At 49.8% G+C, this 19,075-nt stretch overlaps 1 protein-coding gene and 1 long non-coding RNA gene across 4 annotated transcripts in view; one reads left to right on the top strand and one right to left on the bottom strand.

Moving 5' to 3' along the window:
- Positions 1–804: 804 nt before the first annotated feature.
- On the bottom strand, positions 805–15,410 carry LOC119920973. Its single transcript, XR_005448451.1, has 3 exons — positions 15,325–15,410; positions 15,074–15,151; positions 805–890 (listed from the first exon to the last, which is right to left on the bottom strand). It is a non-coding gene; the product is annotated as an uncharacterized LOC119920973 (long non-coding RNA).
- The window catches only part of LHFPL3 (LHFPL tetraspan subfamily member 3), a 193,408-nt gene continuing 186,642 nt past the window's right edge, over positions 12,310–19,075 (top strand). For all 3 annotated transcript variants that reach the window (XM_038741251.1, XM_038741252.1, XM_038741253.1), the window contains exon 1: positions 12,310–12,731. In XM_038741251.1, the coding sequence (XP_038597179.1) occupies positions 12,326–12,731 (406 nt within the window). In that variant the 5' untranslated portion in view covers positions 12,310–12,325. The remainder of the gene's footprint in view (positions 12,732–19,075) is intronic.

Below are 19,075 nucleotides of genomic sequence, written 5' to 3'. Positions count from 1 at the left end.
TGGAGAACCAGAGTTTTGAATAAGGTTTCACTTGGGAAAGAATGGGGATGCTGAAACTCTTCTTGTAGTGAAAGATAATAAAAGGTCAGTTTTCTCCTCGTCCTCTCTATCCTGAGCGTTCCCCTCTCCCCCTCCAAACTATCCATGCCCACAGCTGCAAATTCTCTCCTTCAACAGCCGTGTTGACGGCAGGTCCAGATCGTCTCTAGATGGTTTATGTTCCTTTCTGGGGAATCCCCACTAATTTCCCTGTGTCCACAGGCAGCCGATGTGACAATGGTCAGGATCCAAGGTGGAGGGAGTCTTGGTGATTAGGGACCTTTCTCCTTTGAAGGCCCTCGGGGGGGCCTGCATTCTTTCATTCTCCTCCATCAAGCCATTATGCACTTGGGTGCGCCCATTAAGCATTTTGATATTCACTCCACTCTAACCTCTCCCCAGTCCCCAAGGATTTATGTCCATAGATAAGTAGTATGGCCTAGTGGAAAGAGCACGGGCTTGGGACTCAGCAGCTGAATAAAGGACAGACTGAACAAGGGAGAGGATGGAGGCTGGAAAGTCAGTAAGCCCTATTCTAGTAATTCTAGACTATTCCAGACTATTCTAGTAAACCAGATTTGGAGGCAATGAAAACTTGCCCCTGGGAGCTGTGTGACCATAGAAGGGGGGGGGGGCAGATCCACAAAATGAAATTGTATTACTTTGAGACTGAATTCGGGAAGCAAATGAAAGAAAAGGGAGCCAAAGATCACATCACATTTGGGAGCTTATGAGAGGAAAGGATGATGATATTCTCACCCGTCAGGCTTCTGGGTTTTGGGTTCTGGGTTTTCCCAAAGAAGTACATCAGAGAGTTGGTCTGTTCCGTTCTGTTCTCCGGGGTCCTTGTACTAGAAAGAGGAATTGAAGAGGGAATTGAAGAGGCCTTCCCAGACTGAGCCCCCTCCTTCCTCTCCCCCTCTCCATCCCCCCATCTTACCTCCTTCCCTTCCTCACAGCACCTGTATATATGTATATATGTTAGTACATATTTATTACTCTATTTATTTATTTATTTTACTTGTACATAACTATTCTATTTATTTTATTTTGTTAATATGTTTGGTTTTGTTCTCTGTCTCCCCCTTCTAGACCGTGAGCCCACTGTTGGGTAGGGACCATCTCTACATGTTGCCAACTTGTACTTCCCAAGCGCTTAATACAGTGCTCTGCACACAGTAAGCGCTCAATACAATTGATTGATTGATTGATTTATAAGGCGCCACACTGACAAGTAGGACTGTAGTCAGTTTAAGAAATACATGGGCTGAGCTTGGCTGAGACCAACGTGACGGTGGTTCAGTCACCAGAACACTGTGAATGCGCCGGAGAGACACAGTTGCTTCATGTGGAACGGGGAAACACAACCAGTAGTGGTGGGATCCGACAAGGGGCAGAAAGTGGAGCCTGTTCTCGGGAACAGTGTTCCCTGGGTGCCAGCGTGGGAGCTGGTCTCTCAAAAGAGTTGGAAGAAGCGGCATCCTTTTGTTGTGAGAAGCAGCCCAAGAGAGTAACTTAGCCCTGCCTGACATGGGCTGGGATGGGATAGGCTACTGATACTTTTTCCATCCTCCTGTGACAAGTGTCAGATAGTTCAGTCAATCGTTCAGTCACATTTATTGAGCGCTTACTGTAGGTAGAGCACTGTACTAAGCTCTCGGGAGAGTGCAATATAACAGTAGAGCAGACACATTACCAGCCCACAGTGAGTGTACAGTCTAGAGGACGAGCTTATAGCCGAGAGGAGCAGAAGAAGCCTGAAAGAGTAACATAGCCCTGCCTGAGATGGACTTGGGTGGGGCGGGCTAGTGGTTCTTTTTCCATCCTCCCATGAGGGGTGTTAGAAAAGAAGAATGGACTAGGGTCGGGGGGGTGGTTGTGGTCCTTTTTCAATCTCTCACCACTAATCAATCAATCAATCAATCGTATTTATTGAGCACTTACTGTGTGCAGAGCACTGTACTAAGCACTTGGGAAGTACAGGTTGGAAACATATAGAGACAGTCCCTGAGAAGCAGAAAAGCAGAGCAGCGTGGCTCGGTGGAAAGAGCCCGGGCTTTGGAGTCAGAGGTCATGGGTTCGAATCCTGACTCTGCCACATGTCAGCTGTGTGATCTTGGGCAAGTCACTTAACTTCTCTGGGCCTCAGTTACCTCATCTGTAAAATGGGGATTAAGACTGTGAGCCCCATGTGGGACAACCTGATTACCCTATATCCTCCCCAGCGCTTAGAACAGTGCTTTGCACATGGTAAGCGCTTAACAAATGCCAATTATTATTATTATTATTAATGTTGAAGGGGTCTGAGTAGCCAGGTGGCAAACCCTCAGTTTGAGGTCAAGTCCTACAGAGGACCACCTTCTCCCCGCAATTGTCCATCCATCCATCCATCCATCCATCCATCCATCCATCCATCCATCCATCCTTACTTCCTTCCATCATTCCACCAGAGCCAAAGAGTGAGCTCTATTCTTCTTCTGCCTGGGGACTGAGCAGGGGATTGAGCCAGAGAGCACTAGCAATGTCACAGCATCCCCCCCATCTTACCTCCTTCCCTTCCCCACAGCACCTGTGTATATGTATATATGTTTGTACATATTTATTACTCTATTTATTTATTTATTTTACTTGTACATAGCTATTCTATTTATTTTATTTTGTTAGTATGTTTGGTTTTGTTCTCTGTCTTCCCCTTTTAGACTGTGAGCCCACTGTTGGTTAGGGACTGTCTCTATATGTTGCCAACTTGTACTTCCCAAGCGCTTAGTACAGTGCTCTGCACAAAGTAAGTGCTCAATAAATACGATTGATGAGGAGGAGGAGGACCTGGCAAGCAGAGGTGGGGTGGAAGTAGAGAAAAATCCACTCCTCTCTTTCCCACTAATCTGTTGGTCATTCATGGTACTGGTCAATTAGTCAATCAATCATATTTATTGAGGGCTTACTGGATACAGAGCACTCTCAGCGCTTAGAACAGTGCTTTGCACATAGTAAGCACTTAAATACCATCATTATTATTGTTATTGTTGTTACTGAGCACTTGGGTGGTGGAACAGAGTTGGTAGACATGTTCCCTTCCCACAATAACCTTGGTCCAATAATAATAATATTAATAATAGTGGTATTTATTAGTGCCTACGATGTGCCAGACACTGTACTAAGTGCTGAGGTAGATAAAAGTCAATCAGGTTGGACACAGTCCAGGTTCCACATGGGGCTCACACTCTTAATCCCTCAATTCCGATGGGCAACCGACATCCTCGACAAGAGACTCCATCATCGAAATGGCACTGTGGGCAGGGAATGCGTCTACTAACTCTGTCGTATTGCGTGTACTCTCCCAAACGCTTAGTGCAGTGCTCGGCAACAGAGTAAGCACTCGGTAAATGCCATCGATGAGGATGAAGGTGACGATGATGACAATGAAGGGAAGGTGCGGGCTCCCTTCCGGAGCCTGTGACCATTTCTGCAGTGGCCAGGGTGGTCTTGGTGATTCACAGAGGCCGTTGCAGCGGCCCCGTTCCTAGTCTGGCCCATATGGAATAATAATAATAATAATGATGATGGCATTTTTTAAGCGCTTACTATGTGCAAAGCACTGTTCTAGTCCTTTTACTGTCCCTTTGTGGCAGCTGGGGAGAAATGCCTCCCAATAGACCTAGTGTCTTTGGGTTTTCCAGCTCCTGGTTTGCAAATCTGTCCTGCTGGTGGCAGAGCTCTCTACTCATTATTTAATGTGAATGACTCCTGTTGCCTTTTCCAAATGTGCTTTTATCCCCAACCAGTGTAAGGCAGGACAATCTTATCCTCTCGCCTCCACCAGACAGGAAAGAGAGGGAAAACACATCTTTCTTTCCATCATGCTGAGCCACTGACGGAGTTCAAACAATCAATCAATCATATTTATTGAGCACTTACTATATGCAGAGCAATATCTAAGCGGTTGGGAGAGTACGATACAAGAACTCGTCTCTAGACTATAAGAACGTTGTGGGCAGGGAATGTGTCTGTTCAGTGTTATATCATACTCTTCCAAGCCCACTGTTGGGTAGGGACCGTCTCTATATGTTGCCAACTTGTACTTCCCAAGCACTTAGTACAGTGCTCTGCACACATTAAGCGCTCAATAAATACGATTGATTGATTGATTGATTCCAAGTGCTTAAAACAGTGCTCTGCATATTCATTCATTCATTCAATTGTATTTATTGAGCGCTTACTGTGTGCAGAGCACTGTACTAAGCACTTGGGAAGTACAAGTACCTGCATATAGTAAGCGTTCAATAAATAGAAATGAATAAACATGATTGAATGAATGAATCAGCACAGACACGTTCCCTGCCGTAATCGAGTGCTTACCGTATGCAAAGGGATTGGAAGAGTCCAACATAAGAGAGTTGGTATTCACATTCCCTCCTTCCTCTCCCCCTTGCCCCCCTCTCCATCCCCCCCATCTTACCTCCTCACTTCCCCACACCACCTGTATATATGTTTGCACATATTTATTACTCCATTTATTTATTTTACTTGTACATATCTATTCTATTTATTTTATTTTGTTAATATGTTTGGTTTTGTTCTCTGTCTCCCCCTTCTAGACTGTGAGCCCACTGCTGGGTAGGGACCGTCTCTATATGTTGCCAACTTGTACTTCCCAAGTACAGTGCTCTGCACACAGTAAGCGCTCTATAAATACAAGTGATTGATTGATTGATTGATTCCCTGCCCGCAACGAACTTACAGCCTAGAGCCTGAAGACCAGATTCCCACACTCTCAGCTGCCTCGGCACCACGACGCAAGAATAGCGCCGATGGGCATGAGTGTGGAGACGTTGTTCATTCATTCAATCAATCAATCAATCGTATTTATTGAGCGCTTACTATGTGCAGAGCACTGTACTAAGCGCTTGGGAAGTACAAATTGGCAACACATAGAGATAGTCCCTACCCAACAGTGGGCTCACAGTCTGTATTTACTGAGCGCTTACTGTGTGCGGAGCACTGTACTAAGTACTTGGGAGAGTACAATATGACAACAAAGAGACATGTTCCCTGCCTGTCTGGATGGCTGGGGTGGGTCAACTCTGTGGGGCATGGCTCCGTGAATGGAGGGCAGGGGTCTGCCTCGGTGGGGCTGAGGCCGAGGAGCAGCATGGCCTAGTGGATAGAGCTCAGGCCTGGGCGTCAGAAGGACCTCGATCCTAATCCCGGCTCCTCCACTTGTCTGCTGTGTGGCCGTAGGCAAAATCACTTCACTTCTCTGTGCCTCAGCTAGCTCATCCGTAAAATGGGGATTGAGACCGTGAGCCCCACCTGGGACGGGGACCGTGTCCAACCCGATTTGCTTGTACTTCCCAAGCGCTTAGTACAGTGCTCTGCACACAGTAAGCGCTCAATAAATACGATTGATTGATTGATTGTATCCACCCCAGCGCTTAGTACGTGCCTGGCACATAGTAAGCGCTTACCAAATAGCATGAATATTATTATTAGTTGGGTTTCCATGATCTTCCGTGAGAAGCAGCGTGGCTCAGTGGAAAAGAGCCCGGGCTTTGGAGTCAGAGGATGCGGGTTCAAATCCCGGCTCCGCCAACTGTCAGCTGTGTGACTTTGGGCAAGTCACGTAACTTCTCTGTGCCTCAGTGACCTCACCTGGAAAATGGGGATGAAGACCGTGAGCCCCCCGGTGGGACAACCTGATCGCCTTGTAACCTCCCTAGCGCTTAGAACAGTGCCTTGTGCATAGTAAGCGCTTAATAAAAATGCCATCATCATCTCCATGTTTCCAGAGAGCAGCATGGCCTAGCAGATAAAGCAGGAGCCTGGAAGTCGGAAGGATCTAGGTTCTGATCCCACCTTCTCCACTGGTCTGTTGCGTGACTTTGGGCAAGTCGCTTCACTTCTCTGTGCCTCAGTTCCCTCCTCTGTAAAATGGGGATAAAGACTGTGAGCCCCATGTGGAGCGTGGATTGTGTCCAACCTGATTAACTTGTATCTATCCCAGTGCTTAGAACAGTGCTGGGCACGTAGTGAACACTTAAGGACCATAATTATTTATTATTATCATCACTGGAACCCTGCATTGCTAAAGACACTTTGCAGCCACCTGAGAGCCACGGAAGAGCCACGGAAGAGCTACCTCAGAGCCAATCCTCTGAGATCATCATGAAGGAAAAGATTGGGTGATTTCCTGATCCCAAGCCTTGTCTGCCCACCTTCCCCCATTGCTTCCCGGCAAGCTCAGGGCAGGATCCAGAGTGGGAGCGGCTGGCGGTGCAGAGGGACCGTCCCACCCCTCCTCAGCAGCTGCCAATCAGGCAGACTCTCTCCGGCCACTCGGGAAGCAGGTCTGAACACCGGTGACGCCGGTTCCCATCTGCAGTGGCCCAAGGAAGCTGCCAAACCATCCCTAAATATGAGGAGATCGCAAACTGGGGGTCAGTATCCTTGGGTTTACCAGGAAAGGGATCGGACCCTGTTGGAAAACGCACGGCATCAGGGATTATGTTTTGGAAAGAAGAGCGGGTTTTCTCCTTAAGCTCACTGTGGGCAGGTAATGTGCCTGTAATATTGGTATATCGTACTCTCTGAAGCACGTTGCACCATTCTCTGCATACAGTAAGTGCTCAATAAAAATAGTTGATTAATTGATTGATTACAGAGTCAGCCAGGGCTGCCATCCGACGGACAATTTCTCTCCCCGCCTTCACAGCCTTTATTGAAGGGGTATCTCCTCTAAGAGGCCTTCCCTGACTAAGCCCTCTTTTCCTCTTCTCCCACTCCCGTCGGCATCACCCTGACTCTCTCCCTTTAGTCATCCTCCCTCCCAGCCTCCCAGCCCTTATGCACATATCTATAATTTCTTTATTTATATTAATGTCTGTCTCCCCCTCTAGACTTTAAGCTCGTTGTGGGCAGGGAATGTGTCTTTTTATTGTTATCTTGTATTCTCCCGGGCACTTATTACAGTGCTCTGCACACAGTAAGCGCTCAATAAATACGACTGAATGAATGAAAGCTGTCTGACCCCGAGGTCTTCTGCTCCCTCCTAGACACAAACTTGTCTTCTTCCCAGGGGACAAAGTGAGGAGAAATCTCGAAAGGTCCGCAAAGTGTCAACAAGGTAGGAGGACCAAGGGTTCGGTACAGTGCTCGGTACTCAGTAAGCAGTCAGTGGATACGACTGATTAATTGGTTTAGCATCTCATACATTCCCTTGTTTTCAGGTATTTCTCGAAATACCTCATTCTAGAAAGGAACATCTATCGATCGCTCAACAATACTGTCTGAGCACCTGCAGTACCAAGCATTTGGGAGAGTACAACAGAGTAAATAGATTTAACCCCCGCCCTCAAGGAGTTTTCAGACTAGCCGAGGACCTTACGACATTTTATTTTTAAAGACGCCCCTGCAGATTTTGCAGTCTCCCTCGGTTATCCATTCCAAAGTCAAACAATCTTCAGAGATGTCAACTACCTAGTCAAATCTAATCTAAATCTCTCAGATTGCAATTTTGGGTTGTTTATTCTTCCCTGTCTTCTGTGGACATGGAGAAAGATTTGTCATTCTCCTCTCCATAATAAGCACAGAGAGGACACAGAAAACAAAATACAAGGCACCGTTTTTACCACTGTATAAAAACCACAGTACGCCTGCAACCGGGAATCCTGTGAAGGGCATGACATTGCTGGGGAAAGTACAGAAAAAGGCAACCAAAATGATCACTGGGGCCGAGCGGTTTCTGTTTGAGGCTAAGTTGAAGAGTCTGAGAGGGGAGTCTAAAGGACCTCAGGTCTAATCTCGGCTCCGCCGCTTGTCTGCTGTGTGACCTTGGGCAGGTCACTTTACTTCTCTGGGCCTCAGTTACTTCATCTGCAAAATGGGGATTAAGACTGCGAGCCCCACGTGGGACAGGGACTGTGTCCAACCGATCGTCGTGTAACCTAATTCAGTGCTCAGTACGGTGCCCAGCACATAGTAAACCCTTCACAGATACCAGAAAAGAATGATGGGGCAAACAGAGAATTGTGATTCACCCAGTCCCTCAAATACCAGGAGCGAAGCTTGAGGGTGGAAGTCTGAAAACCAGCAAAAAGAAACGCCATTTCCCCCAGATCGGGATACGAATTTGTTACCGGAGTAGATTGTGCGGCTGAAAATACCAGTTGATTCAAGAAGGCTTTAGATAAATTCAGAAACAAGTGGTCCATAAAGTATTACTAGAGGGGTAGTCAGGGATGGAGGATGATGCTTCACTAACTGTGATATCCACCAGTTGTAGACATGATTGCAGTTTTCCTTGGTTTCTTCACCCATCAATTAACCCATCAATTTTTAGACTGTGAGCCCACTGTTGGGTAGGGACTGTCTCTATATGTTGCCAATTTGTACTTCCCAAGCGCTTAGTACAGTGCTCTGCACACAGTAAGTGCTCAATAAATATGATTGATGATGATCAATTTTACTTGTACATATTTACTATTCTGTTTATTTTATTTTGTTAATATGTGTTTTGTTATCTGTCTCCCCCTTCTAGACTGTGAGCCCGCTATTGGGTAGGGACCGTCTCTATATGTTACCAACTTGTACTTCCCAAGCGCTTAGTACAGTGCTCTGCACACAGTAAGCGCTCAATAAATACGACTGAATAAATGAATGAACCTATCAGTGATATTTATTGAGCACTTACTGGGTGTAGCTCACTGTAGCGCACTTGGGAGAGTACAATACAACAGACTTAGTAGAAATGTTCCCTGTGCACAAGAGCTTTAAGTTTTTAGAGTCTACATTTCTGTACTCCTATTGGCATCCCGTTTTCGTGGTTGTTCTTTCACCCCTAGTTTTATTTCTTAGGCTTCTTCAGCTTGCGGTCCTCAAGGACCCCAATCTTTTTTTATCTCATGCATTGGTCTAGGAAATCATTCTCCTTCTCATATTTGTACGCTTTGATTTCCGTTCCCGTCCCGCTCCCCACCAACCCCTCGGTTGTCCCCCCCTCCCGCCTGGTGCTCCCTCCCCCCATCACACCTGGAGGAACATTCCTCGACCCACCATGAAAGCCCTTCTGAAATCAGCTCCTTATTCATGCATTCAATTGTGTTTATCGGGTGCAGAGCACTGTACTAAACGCTTGGGAGAGTAGGATGAACTGATAAACTGATGAACTGGTTTTGTTCTCTGTCTCCCCCTTTTAGACTTTGAGCCCACTGTTGGGTAGGGACTGTCTCTATATGTTGCCAATTTGTACTTCCCAAGTGCTTAGTACAGTGCTCTTCACACAGTAAGCGCTCAATAAATATGATTGATGATGATGATAATGATAAACCGACATATTCCCTGTCCACAGCGAGCTTTCCCACCTTGTCTCCAACCCCACAACCCAAGCCGCTGTGACCCCATTCTATCCAGTGCTCAGTACAGTGCCTGGCCCATAGTACGCACTTAATAAATACCATCATTATTATTATTATCCTATCTAGTGCTCTGTCCCTGCCCCTGGCTCTGCCCCTCCCCTCTCCCCTGCCCCAGGCCATGTTTCCCCACTCCTCAAGACCCTCCAGTTGTTGCCCATCCACCTGAGCATCAAAAAAACCCCTCCTCACCACCGTCAGCTTTTAAACCCTCAATCCCCTTGCCCCCTCCTACCTCACCTCACTAAAATCTCCCACTCCAACGTAGCCCGCACATTTTGTTCCTCTAATGCTAACCTAAAGTTCATTGTACCTCCAGCTCATCTGTAGTAATCGTAATAATAATGGCATTTAAGCGCTATGTGCCAAGCACTGTTCTAAGCAGAAAGAGCCCGGGCTTTGGAGTCAGAAGTCATGGGTTCAAATTCCGGCTGCGCCACTTGTCAGCTGTGTGACTTTGGGCAAGTCACTTCACTTCTCTGGGCCTCCGTTACCTCATCTGTAAAATGGGGATGAAGACTGTGAGCCCCACGTGGGACAGCCTGATCGCCTTGTAACCTCCCAGTGCTTAGAACAGTGGTTTGCACATAGTAAGTGTGTAATAAATGCCATCATTATTATTATTAAACCTCTCGCCCAAGTTCTGCCCAATGCCTAGGAATGCCCTCCTTCCTCATATCCAACAATGACTCTCCCCCGCTTCAAAGCCTTATTGAAGGCACACCTCCTCCAAGAGGCCTTCCCTGACTAAGCCTTCCTTTCCTCTTTTCCCACTCCTTTCTGCGTCACCCTGACTTGCTCCCTTTATTCACTAGTAAGTCAGTTAATAGTATTTATTGGGTGCTTAATGTGCACAGAGCCCCCAACCCCAACCCCGCCAACCCCACAGCACTTACTTACATATCCGTCCTGTATTTTAGACTGTGAACCCACTGTTGGGTAGGGACTGTCTCTATACGTTGCCAACTTGTACTTCCCAAGCGCTTAGTACAGTGCTCTGCACACAGTAAGCGCTCAATAAATACGATTGATTGATTATGTAGAGAAGCAGCGAGGATTAGTGGAAAGAGCCCGGGCTTGGGAGTCAGAGGATGTGGGTTCTAATCCCGGCTCTGCCACGTGTCGGCTGTGCGACCTGGGGTGAGCCACTTAACTTCTCAGTGCCTCGGTTCCCTCATCTGTAAAATGGGGATGAATAATAATAATAATAACGACAGCATTTGTTAAGCGCTTACTATGTGCAAAGTACTGTTCTAAGCGCTGGGGAGGATACAAGGTGATCAGGCTGTGCCACGTGGGACTCATAGCCTTAATCCCCATTTTACAGGTGAGGTAACTGAGGCACAGAGAAGTTAAGTGAAGTTAAGATGAAGACTGTGAGCCCCGCTTAGTACAGTGCTCTGCACACAGTAAGCGCTCAATAAATACGATTGATGATGACAACCCGATTACCTTGTATCTATCCCAGGGCTTAGAATAGGGCTTGGCACATGGTAACTACTTAACAAATACCCTTATTATTATGAAATCATTCGCCTTCTCGCATTTGTACACTTCGATTTCTGTTCTAACCCCTCTGCCCCCCAAGCCCTGCGGCCTGGCCCTCACTCCCCCATTACTCCTAGAGAAACATTCCTCTACCCACCTTGAAGGCCCTTTCATTCATTTATTCATTCAATCGCATTTATTGGGTGCTTACCGTGTGCAGAGCACTGTACTAAGCGCTTGGAAAGTACAATTCATCAACAAATGGGGCCAATTCCTACCCCACAACGGGCTCCCAATCTGGGGGACGGGGGAAATGAAGTCAGCTCCTTATTCATTCACTCATTCCAACTCGATTGGCCCCTATCCACCCCGGGTGCTTAGTGCAGCGGTCTGCACACAGTGAGCGCCCAACAAAGACGAATGAATGAATGAATGAATGAATGGCCCATAGTGAGTGCTTAAACGAATATCATCATCAATGAATGAATGACCGGCCCATAGTGAGCATTTAAATTAGTACATCAGCAGCAGCAGCAGCAGCACCAGCAGCAGCAGCAGCAGCAGCAGCAGCAGCATTACTATTATCATTATTCGATCGCATTTATGGGGTGTTTGTGCGTGGAGCACTGTGCCGAGGTTCCGGAGTGGTAGGGTGGGGGGTCGCTCTCTGCGAGGGGAAGGGATGCCTGGGTCCCCCTCCCCCCTGGGGGCGGGTGCGGAGCCCTGGAGTAAGAGCTGCGGGGAGGACACTCCAGGGGCGTGCCTGGGGGGCGGGAAAGGGACGTGTGGATTGGGGGGGGAAGGGGCGGGAGGAGGAGAAGGAGGAAGGGAAGGAGGGGGGGAGCAGGAGGGGGAGGAGGAGGAGGGGACGAAGGGGAGGAGAAGGAGAGGAGGAAGAGGAGAGGAGGAGGAAGGGGAGAGGAGGAGGAAGGGGAGGAGGGGGAAAGGGTGGAGGGGGAAAGGGAGGAGGAGAGGAAGAGGAAAGGAGGAGGGAGAGGAGGAAGGAAGAAGGAGGAGAGGAGGGGAGGAGGAGGAGAGGAAAAGGAGTAGGGGGAGGAGGAGGGAAGGAGGAGGGGACGAGGAGAAGAGGAGGAGGAGGGGGAGAGGAGAAGGAGAAGAGGAGAGGAGGAGGAGGAGGAGAAGAGGGAGAGAGGAGAAGGAGAAGAGGAGAGGAGGAGAGGGGGAAGGAGAGGAGGAGGAAGGGGGAAGAGGGAGAGGAGGAAGGGGAGGAGGAGAGGAGAGGAGGAGGAGGAGAGGAGGGGGAGAGGAGGAGGAGGAGGAGGAGGAGAGGAGGAGGAGGAGGAGGAGGAGGAGAGGGAGGAGGGGAAGAGGAGGCGGTGTAGGAGAAGGCTGGCGTCGGGAGCGGGGCCGGGTGTCCGTGTTCCGCGATGCTGCCCGCCCAGGAGGCCGCCCGGCTGTACCACAGCAACTACGTGCGGAACTCTCGGGCCATCGGGGTGCTGTGGGCCATCTTCACCATCTGCTTCGCCATCGTCAACGTGGTGTGCTTCATCCAGCCCTACTGGATCGGGGACGGGGTGGACACGCCGCAGGCCGGCTACTTCGGCCTGTTCCACTACTGCGTGGGCGGCGGCGGGCCGGGCCGCGAGCTCACCTGCCGCGGCACCTTCGCCGACCTGGCCACGCTGCCCTCCGCCGCCTTCCAGGCCGCCTCCTTCTTCATCGGCCTCTCCATGATGCTCACCGTCGCCTGCATCGCCTGCTTCGCCCTCTTCTTCTTCTGCAACACCGCCACCGTCTACAAGATCTGCGCCTGGATGCAGCTCACCTCCGGTGGGGGGACGGGACGGGGCGGGGTGGGGGGGGATGGGGGCATGGGGACCCCCGGGGGAAGGGGGAGGCTGGGGAGGGTCAGGGGGTGGGGGGCTGGGGAGAGGAGGGCTGGAGGCTGGGGAGGGTCGGGGGTGGGGGGCTGGGGGAATGGGAGGTGGGGGACCAGAGGCTGGGGAGGGTCAGGGGGTGGGGGACTGGAGGAAGGGGGAGTGGGGGGCTGGAGGCTGGGGAGGGTCAGGGGGTGGGGGGCTGGAGGCTGGGGAAGGGGGAGAGGGGGGCTGGAGGCTGGGGAGGGTCGGGGGGGGGGTGGGGCTGGGGGAAGGGGAGGGGAGGGATGGGGTCTGGAGGCTGGGGAGGGTCTTAGGGAGGGGAGTAGGGGGGCTGGAGGCTGGGGGAGGGAGGTAGGTGTTGGGGGCTGGAGGCTGGAGAGGGTCAGGAGGAGGGAGGTATTGGGGGGCTGGAGGCTGGAGAGGGTCAGGAGGAGGGAGGTATTGGGGGGCTGGAGGCAGGGAGAGGGTCAGAGGGAAGGAGGGGTTGAGGGGCTGGAGGCTGGGGAAGGGTCTTGGGAAGCGAGAGTGGAGGGGCTGGAGGCTGGGGAAAGGGGGGTGGGAGGCTGGAGGCGGGGAAAGGGTCGGGGGAGGGAGGTGTGGGGGGCTGGAGGCTGGGGGAAGGTCAGGGAGAGGGAGGAGTTGGGGGGCTGGAGGCTGGGGAGGGTCAGGAGGAGGGAGGTATTGGGGGGCTGGAGGCAGGGAGAGGGTCTGAGGGAGGGAGGGTTTGAGGGGCTGGAGGCTGGGGAAGGGTCTTGGGAAGCGAGAGTGGAGGGGCTGGAGGCTGGGGAAAGGGGGGTGGGAGGCTGGAGGCGGGGAAAGGGTCGGGGGAAGGAGGTGTGGGGGGGCTGGAGGCTGGGGGAAGGTCAGGGAGAGGGAGGAGTTGGGGGGCTGGAGGCTGGGGGAGACCCAAGGGAAGGGGCCTGGAGTAGAGAGGGAGGGAGGGAGGGAGATTGGGGCTGCCGCCCAAATGGGGGCGAGGTGTGTGCGTGCGGGGAAACTTAATCTGGGGGATGGGGGGGCAAGGCTGGTCCTTTGGGGGCCTCCAGGACCCCTCCCCAAATGGGGTCGATGCGTGTGCGTGCGTGGAAACTTAATCTAGGGGGTGAGGCGGGGGGAAGGCTGGTCCTTCCCCATCAGGGCCCCCTGAACCGTGGCCGGGAGCAATTGTCGGGGTGCAACCGGAGAGGAGAGGCGGGGTGCAAATCTAGGCGTGGGGGGGGGGGGGCTGGAAGGGGCTTGTGGGGAAAGATGCCAAGTGGGGTGGTTCTGGAGATGCCCCTCTCCCTCCTCTCCATCTCCTCCTCCTCCCTCCGGCCCCTCCTCTTTCCTGCCCAGAGCAGGGGACTGGATCTGGTGGGTTTATTCCCTTCTCCCTCCCTCCCCCCTTCATCCAGGTGGAAGACAGATTCCAGCTCTGTTCCGTTCCCTACATTTTCTCGGGAAAAGACCGAGCTCCTTGGTGGTCCCCCGGTGGCCAGAGATCAGCTGGGGTCAGGGCAAAGGGGAGGGGGAACGGTCACTTTTCTTCCCTAGCCGGTTGGGGAATGAGATTTGGGAGACAGGCTCTGTGACACTCTGGGACCCCCCCTGGAAGATTCCTGCCAGTTCATAAGAGGCAGGAGGAAAAAAAAGACATGGAAAATACAATTCCCATCAGAGCAATTTCTAGCCCCAGGGAAAAGTGATTTCTTAGTCACTCTGAAAAGAGTAGGGGGGCGGGCGGGTGGGGGTCTGTCTCGTTTTCTCTCTCTGCTTGGGTCTCTCCGGGTCGTCTTCCCACTCTGGCCCTCCTGGCTCATCCCCTTCCTCCACTTCTCCTCTTCCTCTCACCCCTCGGCCGGTTAGTGAGGCCCTAACTAAGTGGCATCCCCCGATCAGGCCTGCCAAAGGTAGGTCTCCTCTAGATTAGGACCAGGGAAGGGGCAGCAGAAAGTGTCAGGAAGGGATGGATTGATTTTCGGTGGACAGCTTCTAAGGTGTTTCCTTCAAGAAGAGGAAATGCTCTCTGGGCAGGCCAACAGGGTTCACACAGAGTTGGGTTTTAGAGCTGGCAAGACGTTAAGTTATCTATCTCCTTCTGGAGCTGACCGCAGTGGGGTTTGGCACTATGTCTTAGAGGATCGGTTTGGCACTTGAAAGGGGAATCCCGTCGGAGGTGGGAATCTGTGGGAGGCATTTTCTGCTTCCGTCCCGTAAAGTCGGTCGGGATCGGCCCGTAGAAGCTCTGCAGGCCCTGAGTATGGAACACGGGCAAGTGAGTCAATGCCCATCTGTCCCCTCTGCCCCGTTTACCTTTTCGTCTTTCTTCCCTCTCCGATTCCTTAGCCGATCCACTGTCAACGTACAAGCCGCATTGTTCCGCTTCCATTTCTGATGGAAAAATAGAGCTTCAGAAATGGCTAACGTTATGGAAACATTTCCCAGGACCGGTCTCGACCCTCCCCCCCGGTTTGGTCCTGTGGAGAAAAAGCACGCGTGATGCGAGGCGTTTGGGGGAAGGTTTGACCCTGGGCTGCTAGTTTAATTTTTCTGTGTTATCTGACCTATTTAGACTTGGTGATTCAGCTCACTCTCAGCCATCTCATTCAGCCGGAAGCCTGGAACTTTTCCGATGAGAGGTGCCTCAGCTGCGTGTCCTTACAGATTTCATGCTCTGAGAGGTTTTGTAGCAGAAAAAGAAAAAAAAAAGAAAAAAGCATATTACAACTCTAGATAGGGAAGACAGCTCTGGAAAAAGTTCACAGCTTTTCGGTTGTAACCAGCTGGGATCACCGTAGAACTCTATTATTCCTCCTTGTTTTCCTCACTCGTTATTCTGGGTGCTTTGGGAACTGCCTCAGTAGTTCACAGAGTCTTAAAGAAGATGTAAAAGGCTAGGTGGGGCAACAGTAATAATAATGATGGCATTTATTAAGCGCTTACTATGTGCAAAGCACTGTACTAAGCTCTGGGGAGGTTACACGGTGATCAGGTTGTCCCCATTTTAGGTAGAAACCTAAAAAGGCCCCCCAGAACTTCGAATGAGTAGACCGTGTGCCAGACCTGAAGAAAATGATGTCTGCTCTTCTTCTTTCTCATTCTCTTGTATGAACATGCTGAGGTCTTCATTACTAAACGGGAGTTGTAGGAGACTCAATTCACCTAAGGAGATGTAGAGGTCGTATCCGTGTAGATCTCCAGTGGTGATTTGGGGGTGCCCTATCCGTTGATAAACGTGGATTTCTTAAAACACATTTTCTATCAATCAGAAATGAATCTCATTTAAGGGTTGGGTGATAGTGAAGGCGTACTATTGATTTACGATCTCCAAACTGAACCAAATCGAGGACAGATATAATGGAATTTGCTTCGTTTTGTTAGTGAAGATTTCTGAAAGCGTATTCTCTAATGACTGCTGCTTCTGAAACGGTTTTCCATTTGGTAGACTTAATTATATCGTGCAAGAAATGTTCTATATATATGAACTGGCTTCAAAACCCCGTAGTCTGAAACCATGCTGCTTTTCAATCATCAACAGTCCTTACGCTCTTTCCGGCCGAAATTCATCCGCGCTAACCTGTGTTTCTTCATTAAGCATTTTGGGAATGCGTCGTTTCCCTGGAAAATCCACTGATCTCCTTGTGTGTTAGAAAAGCAGCTTGGCCTAGTGGAAAGAGCAAGGGCTCGGAAGTCAGGGGACCTGGGTTCTGATCCTGGCTCTGCCACGTGCCTGCTCTTTAATCTTGGGCAAGTCACCTCACTTCTCTGGGCCTCAGTTCCCTCATCTGTAAAATGGGGATTCAATTCCTTTTCTCCCTCCTACCTAGATTGCGCGCTCTGTGTGAGACAGGGGCCGTGGCCAACCTGATGATTTTATATCTTCCTCAGCACTTAGAGACCCATGCTTGACTCATAGTAAGCACTTTAAGAAAAAAAACACAGTTATTAGAGCTCTTTCTAGTAGAGCGGCTATAAATCGCGATATGCTAACGTCTAAAGAGCCTATATGCAACAGTACATTCAGCAATGAGTTTAGAAGGGAACTTTTACAGCTCTCTGCTGTGAACGAGAAGCAGCGTGGCTTAGTTTCATTCATTCAATCGTACTTACTGAGAAGAGAAGCAGCGTGGCTCAGTGGAAAGAACACAGGCTTTGGAGTCAGAGGTCATGGGTTCAAATTCCAGCTCCACCACTTGTCAGCTGTGTGACTTTGGGCAAGTCACTTAACTTCTCTGGGCCTCAGTTCCCTCATCTGTAAAATGGGGATTAAGACTGTGAGCCCCGCGTGGGACAATCTGATCACCTTGTAACCTCCCCAGCGCTTGGAACAGTGCTTTGCACATATTAAGCACTTAATAAATGTCATCATTATTATTATTATTGAGCGCTTACTGTGTGCAGAGCACTGTACTAAGCACTTGAAAGAGTACAGTACAACAATAAGCAGATACATTCCCTGCCCACAAAGAGCTTACAGTCTAGGGGCGGGAGGGGAGGAGAGACAGACATGAATACATATAAATAAAATGACAGCTACGTACATAAGTACTATGGGGCTGGGAGAGGGGAAGAACAAAAGGGAACACCAAGTCAGGGTGATGCAGAAGCGAGTGGGAGAGGAGGAAAGGGAGGGCATAGTCTGGGAAGGCCTCTTGGAGGAGATGTGCCTTCAATATGTGCCTTCAAGATGTGCCTTGAACAGGGGGAGAGGAATTGTCTGTCGCAGATAAAGAGGGAGGGTGTTCCAGGCCAGAGGCAGGACGTGGAGATAGGAAAGTGCTCAAACAGCAGACAAGTGGTGGAGTCGGCTTTAGAACCCAGGTTTTTCTGACTCCAGGCCCGTGCCCTAGCCACTAAACCCTAACAAAAACTCCTCCCCATTTGCTTTAAAGCAGCCCGCCACCTTGCCCCCTCCTACCTCACCTTGCTTTTCTCCTTCTACAACCCAGCCCGCACACTCTGCTCCTCTGTGCTCAGTACAGTGCTCTGCACACAGTACGCGCTCAATAAATTCTATTGAATGAATAGTGCCAACTTTCTCGCTGTGCCTCCATTCATTCATTCAATCGTATTTATTGAGCGCTTACTGTGTGAAGAGCACTGTACTAAGCGCTTGGGAAGTACAAGTCGGCAACATATAGAGACGGTCCCTACCCAACAGCGGGCTCACAATCTAGAAGGGGGAGACAGACAACAAAACAAAACATATTAACAAAATCTCCATCTCCATCTCAAGGCACTTGAGTGTTTACCCCTTCCTCCCCGCCGACACCCTCCTGGTAGCACTTTTGTATCTATCCGGACAGGGAACATGCCTACCGACTGCACTATAGTGTACTCATCAAAGCGCTTAGTACAATGCTCTGAACACAGTAAGCACTCAAAAAATACGGATGATTAACTCATTGACTGATTATCCCTTAGATGGTGAAGCCCACATGGACCGTGTCTGAACTGATTATCTTGTCTCTACCTCAGTGCTTAGTACAGTCCTTGGCAGATAGTGAGCACTTAACAAATGCCACTTTTAACTTTAACTATTAACTTTAAACTTCGATCATTCATTCATTCAATCGTATTTATTGAGCGCTTACCGTGTGCAGAGCACTGTACTAAGCACTTGGGAAGTACAAGTTGGCGACATATAGAGATGGTCCCTACCCAACAACGGGCTCACGGTCTAGAAGGGGGAGACAGACAACAAAACAAAACATGTGGACAGGTATCAAGTCGGCAGAATAAATAGAATTAAAGCTGAATGCCCATCATTAACAAAATAAATAGAATAGTAAACATGTACAAGTAAAATAAATAGAGTAATAAATCTGTACAAACATATATACAGGTGCTGTGGGGAGGGGAAGGAGGTAGGGCAGGGGGATGGGGAGGAGGAGAGGAAAAAGGGGGCTCAGTCTGGGAAGGCTTCCTTGTTGCTTCCTCATACTTGTAATTTAATTGTAAGTTCATGGAGGGCAGGAATCTTGAGTATTAACTCTATTGTACTCTCCCAAGCACTTAGTACAGAGGGCTCTGAGCACAGTAAATACTCAATGAATACTATTGATTGATTGATTGATCCCTCTTGTTGTATGCATCATTGTCATTGTCTTTTATATTGTTTTGGTATTTTTAATGTTTCAGTCTTCCTTGTGTGTCTGTTGTCCAGGACTTTTCTCCTCCCTTATTCTTAGGTTATGAGCCCACTGAGGGCCAGAGATGGTGTTTCATTTTACTTCCCAAGCGCTTAGTACAGTGCTCCGCACCAGTAAGTGCTCAAAAAATACGATTGATTGATTGATTCTGTGCATTTTTCCC

Source organism: Tachyglossus aculeatus (assembly GCF_015852505.1).
Source record: "Tachyglossus aculeatus isolate mTacAcu1 chromosome 12 unlocalized genomic scaffold, mTacAcu1.pri SUPER_6_unloc_1, whole genome shotgun sequence".
Lineage (NCBI taxonomy): Eukaryota > Metazoa > Chordata > Mammalia > Monotremata > Tachyglossidae > Tachyglossus > Tachyglossus aculeatus.
Note: the sequence above shows the minus strand (reverse complement) of the source record. Positions and strands in the feature narration are given on the sequence as shown.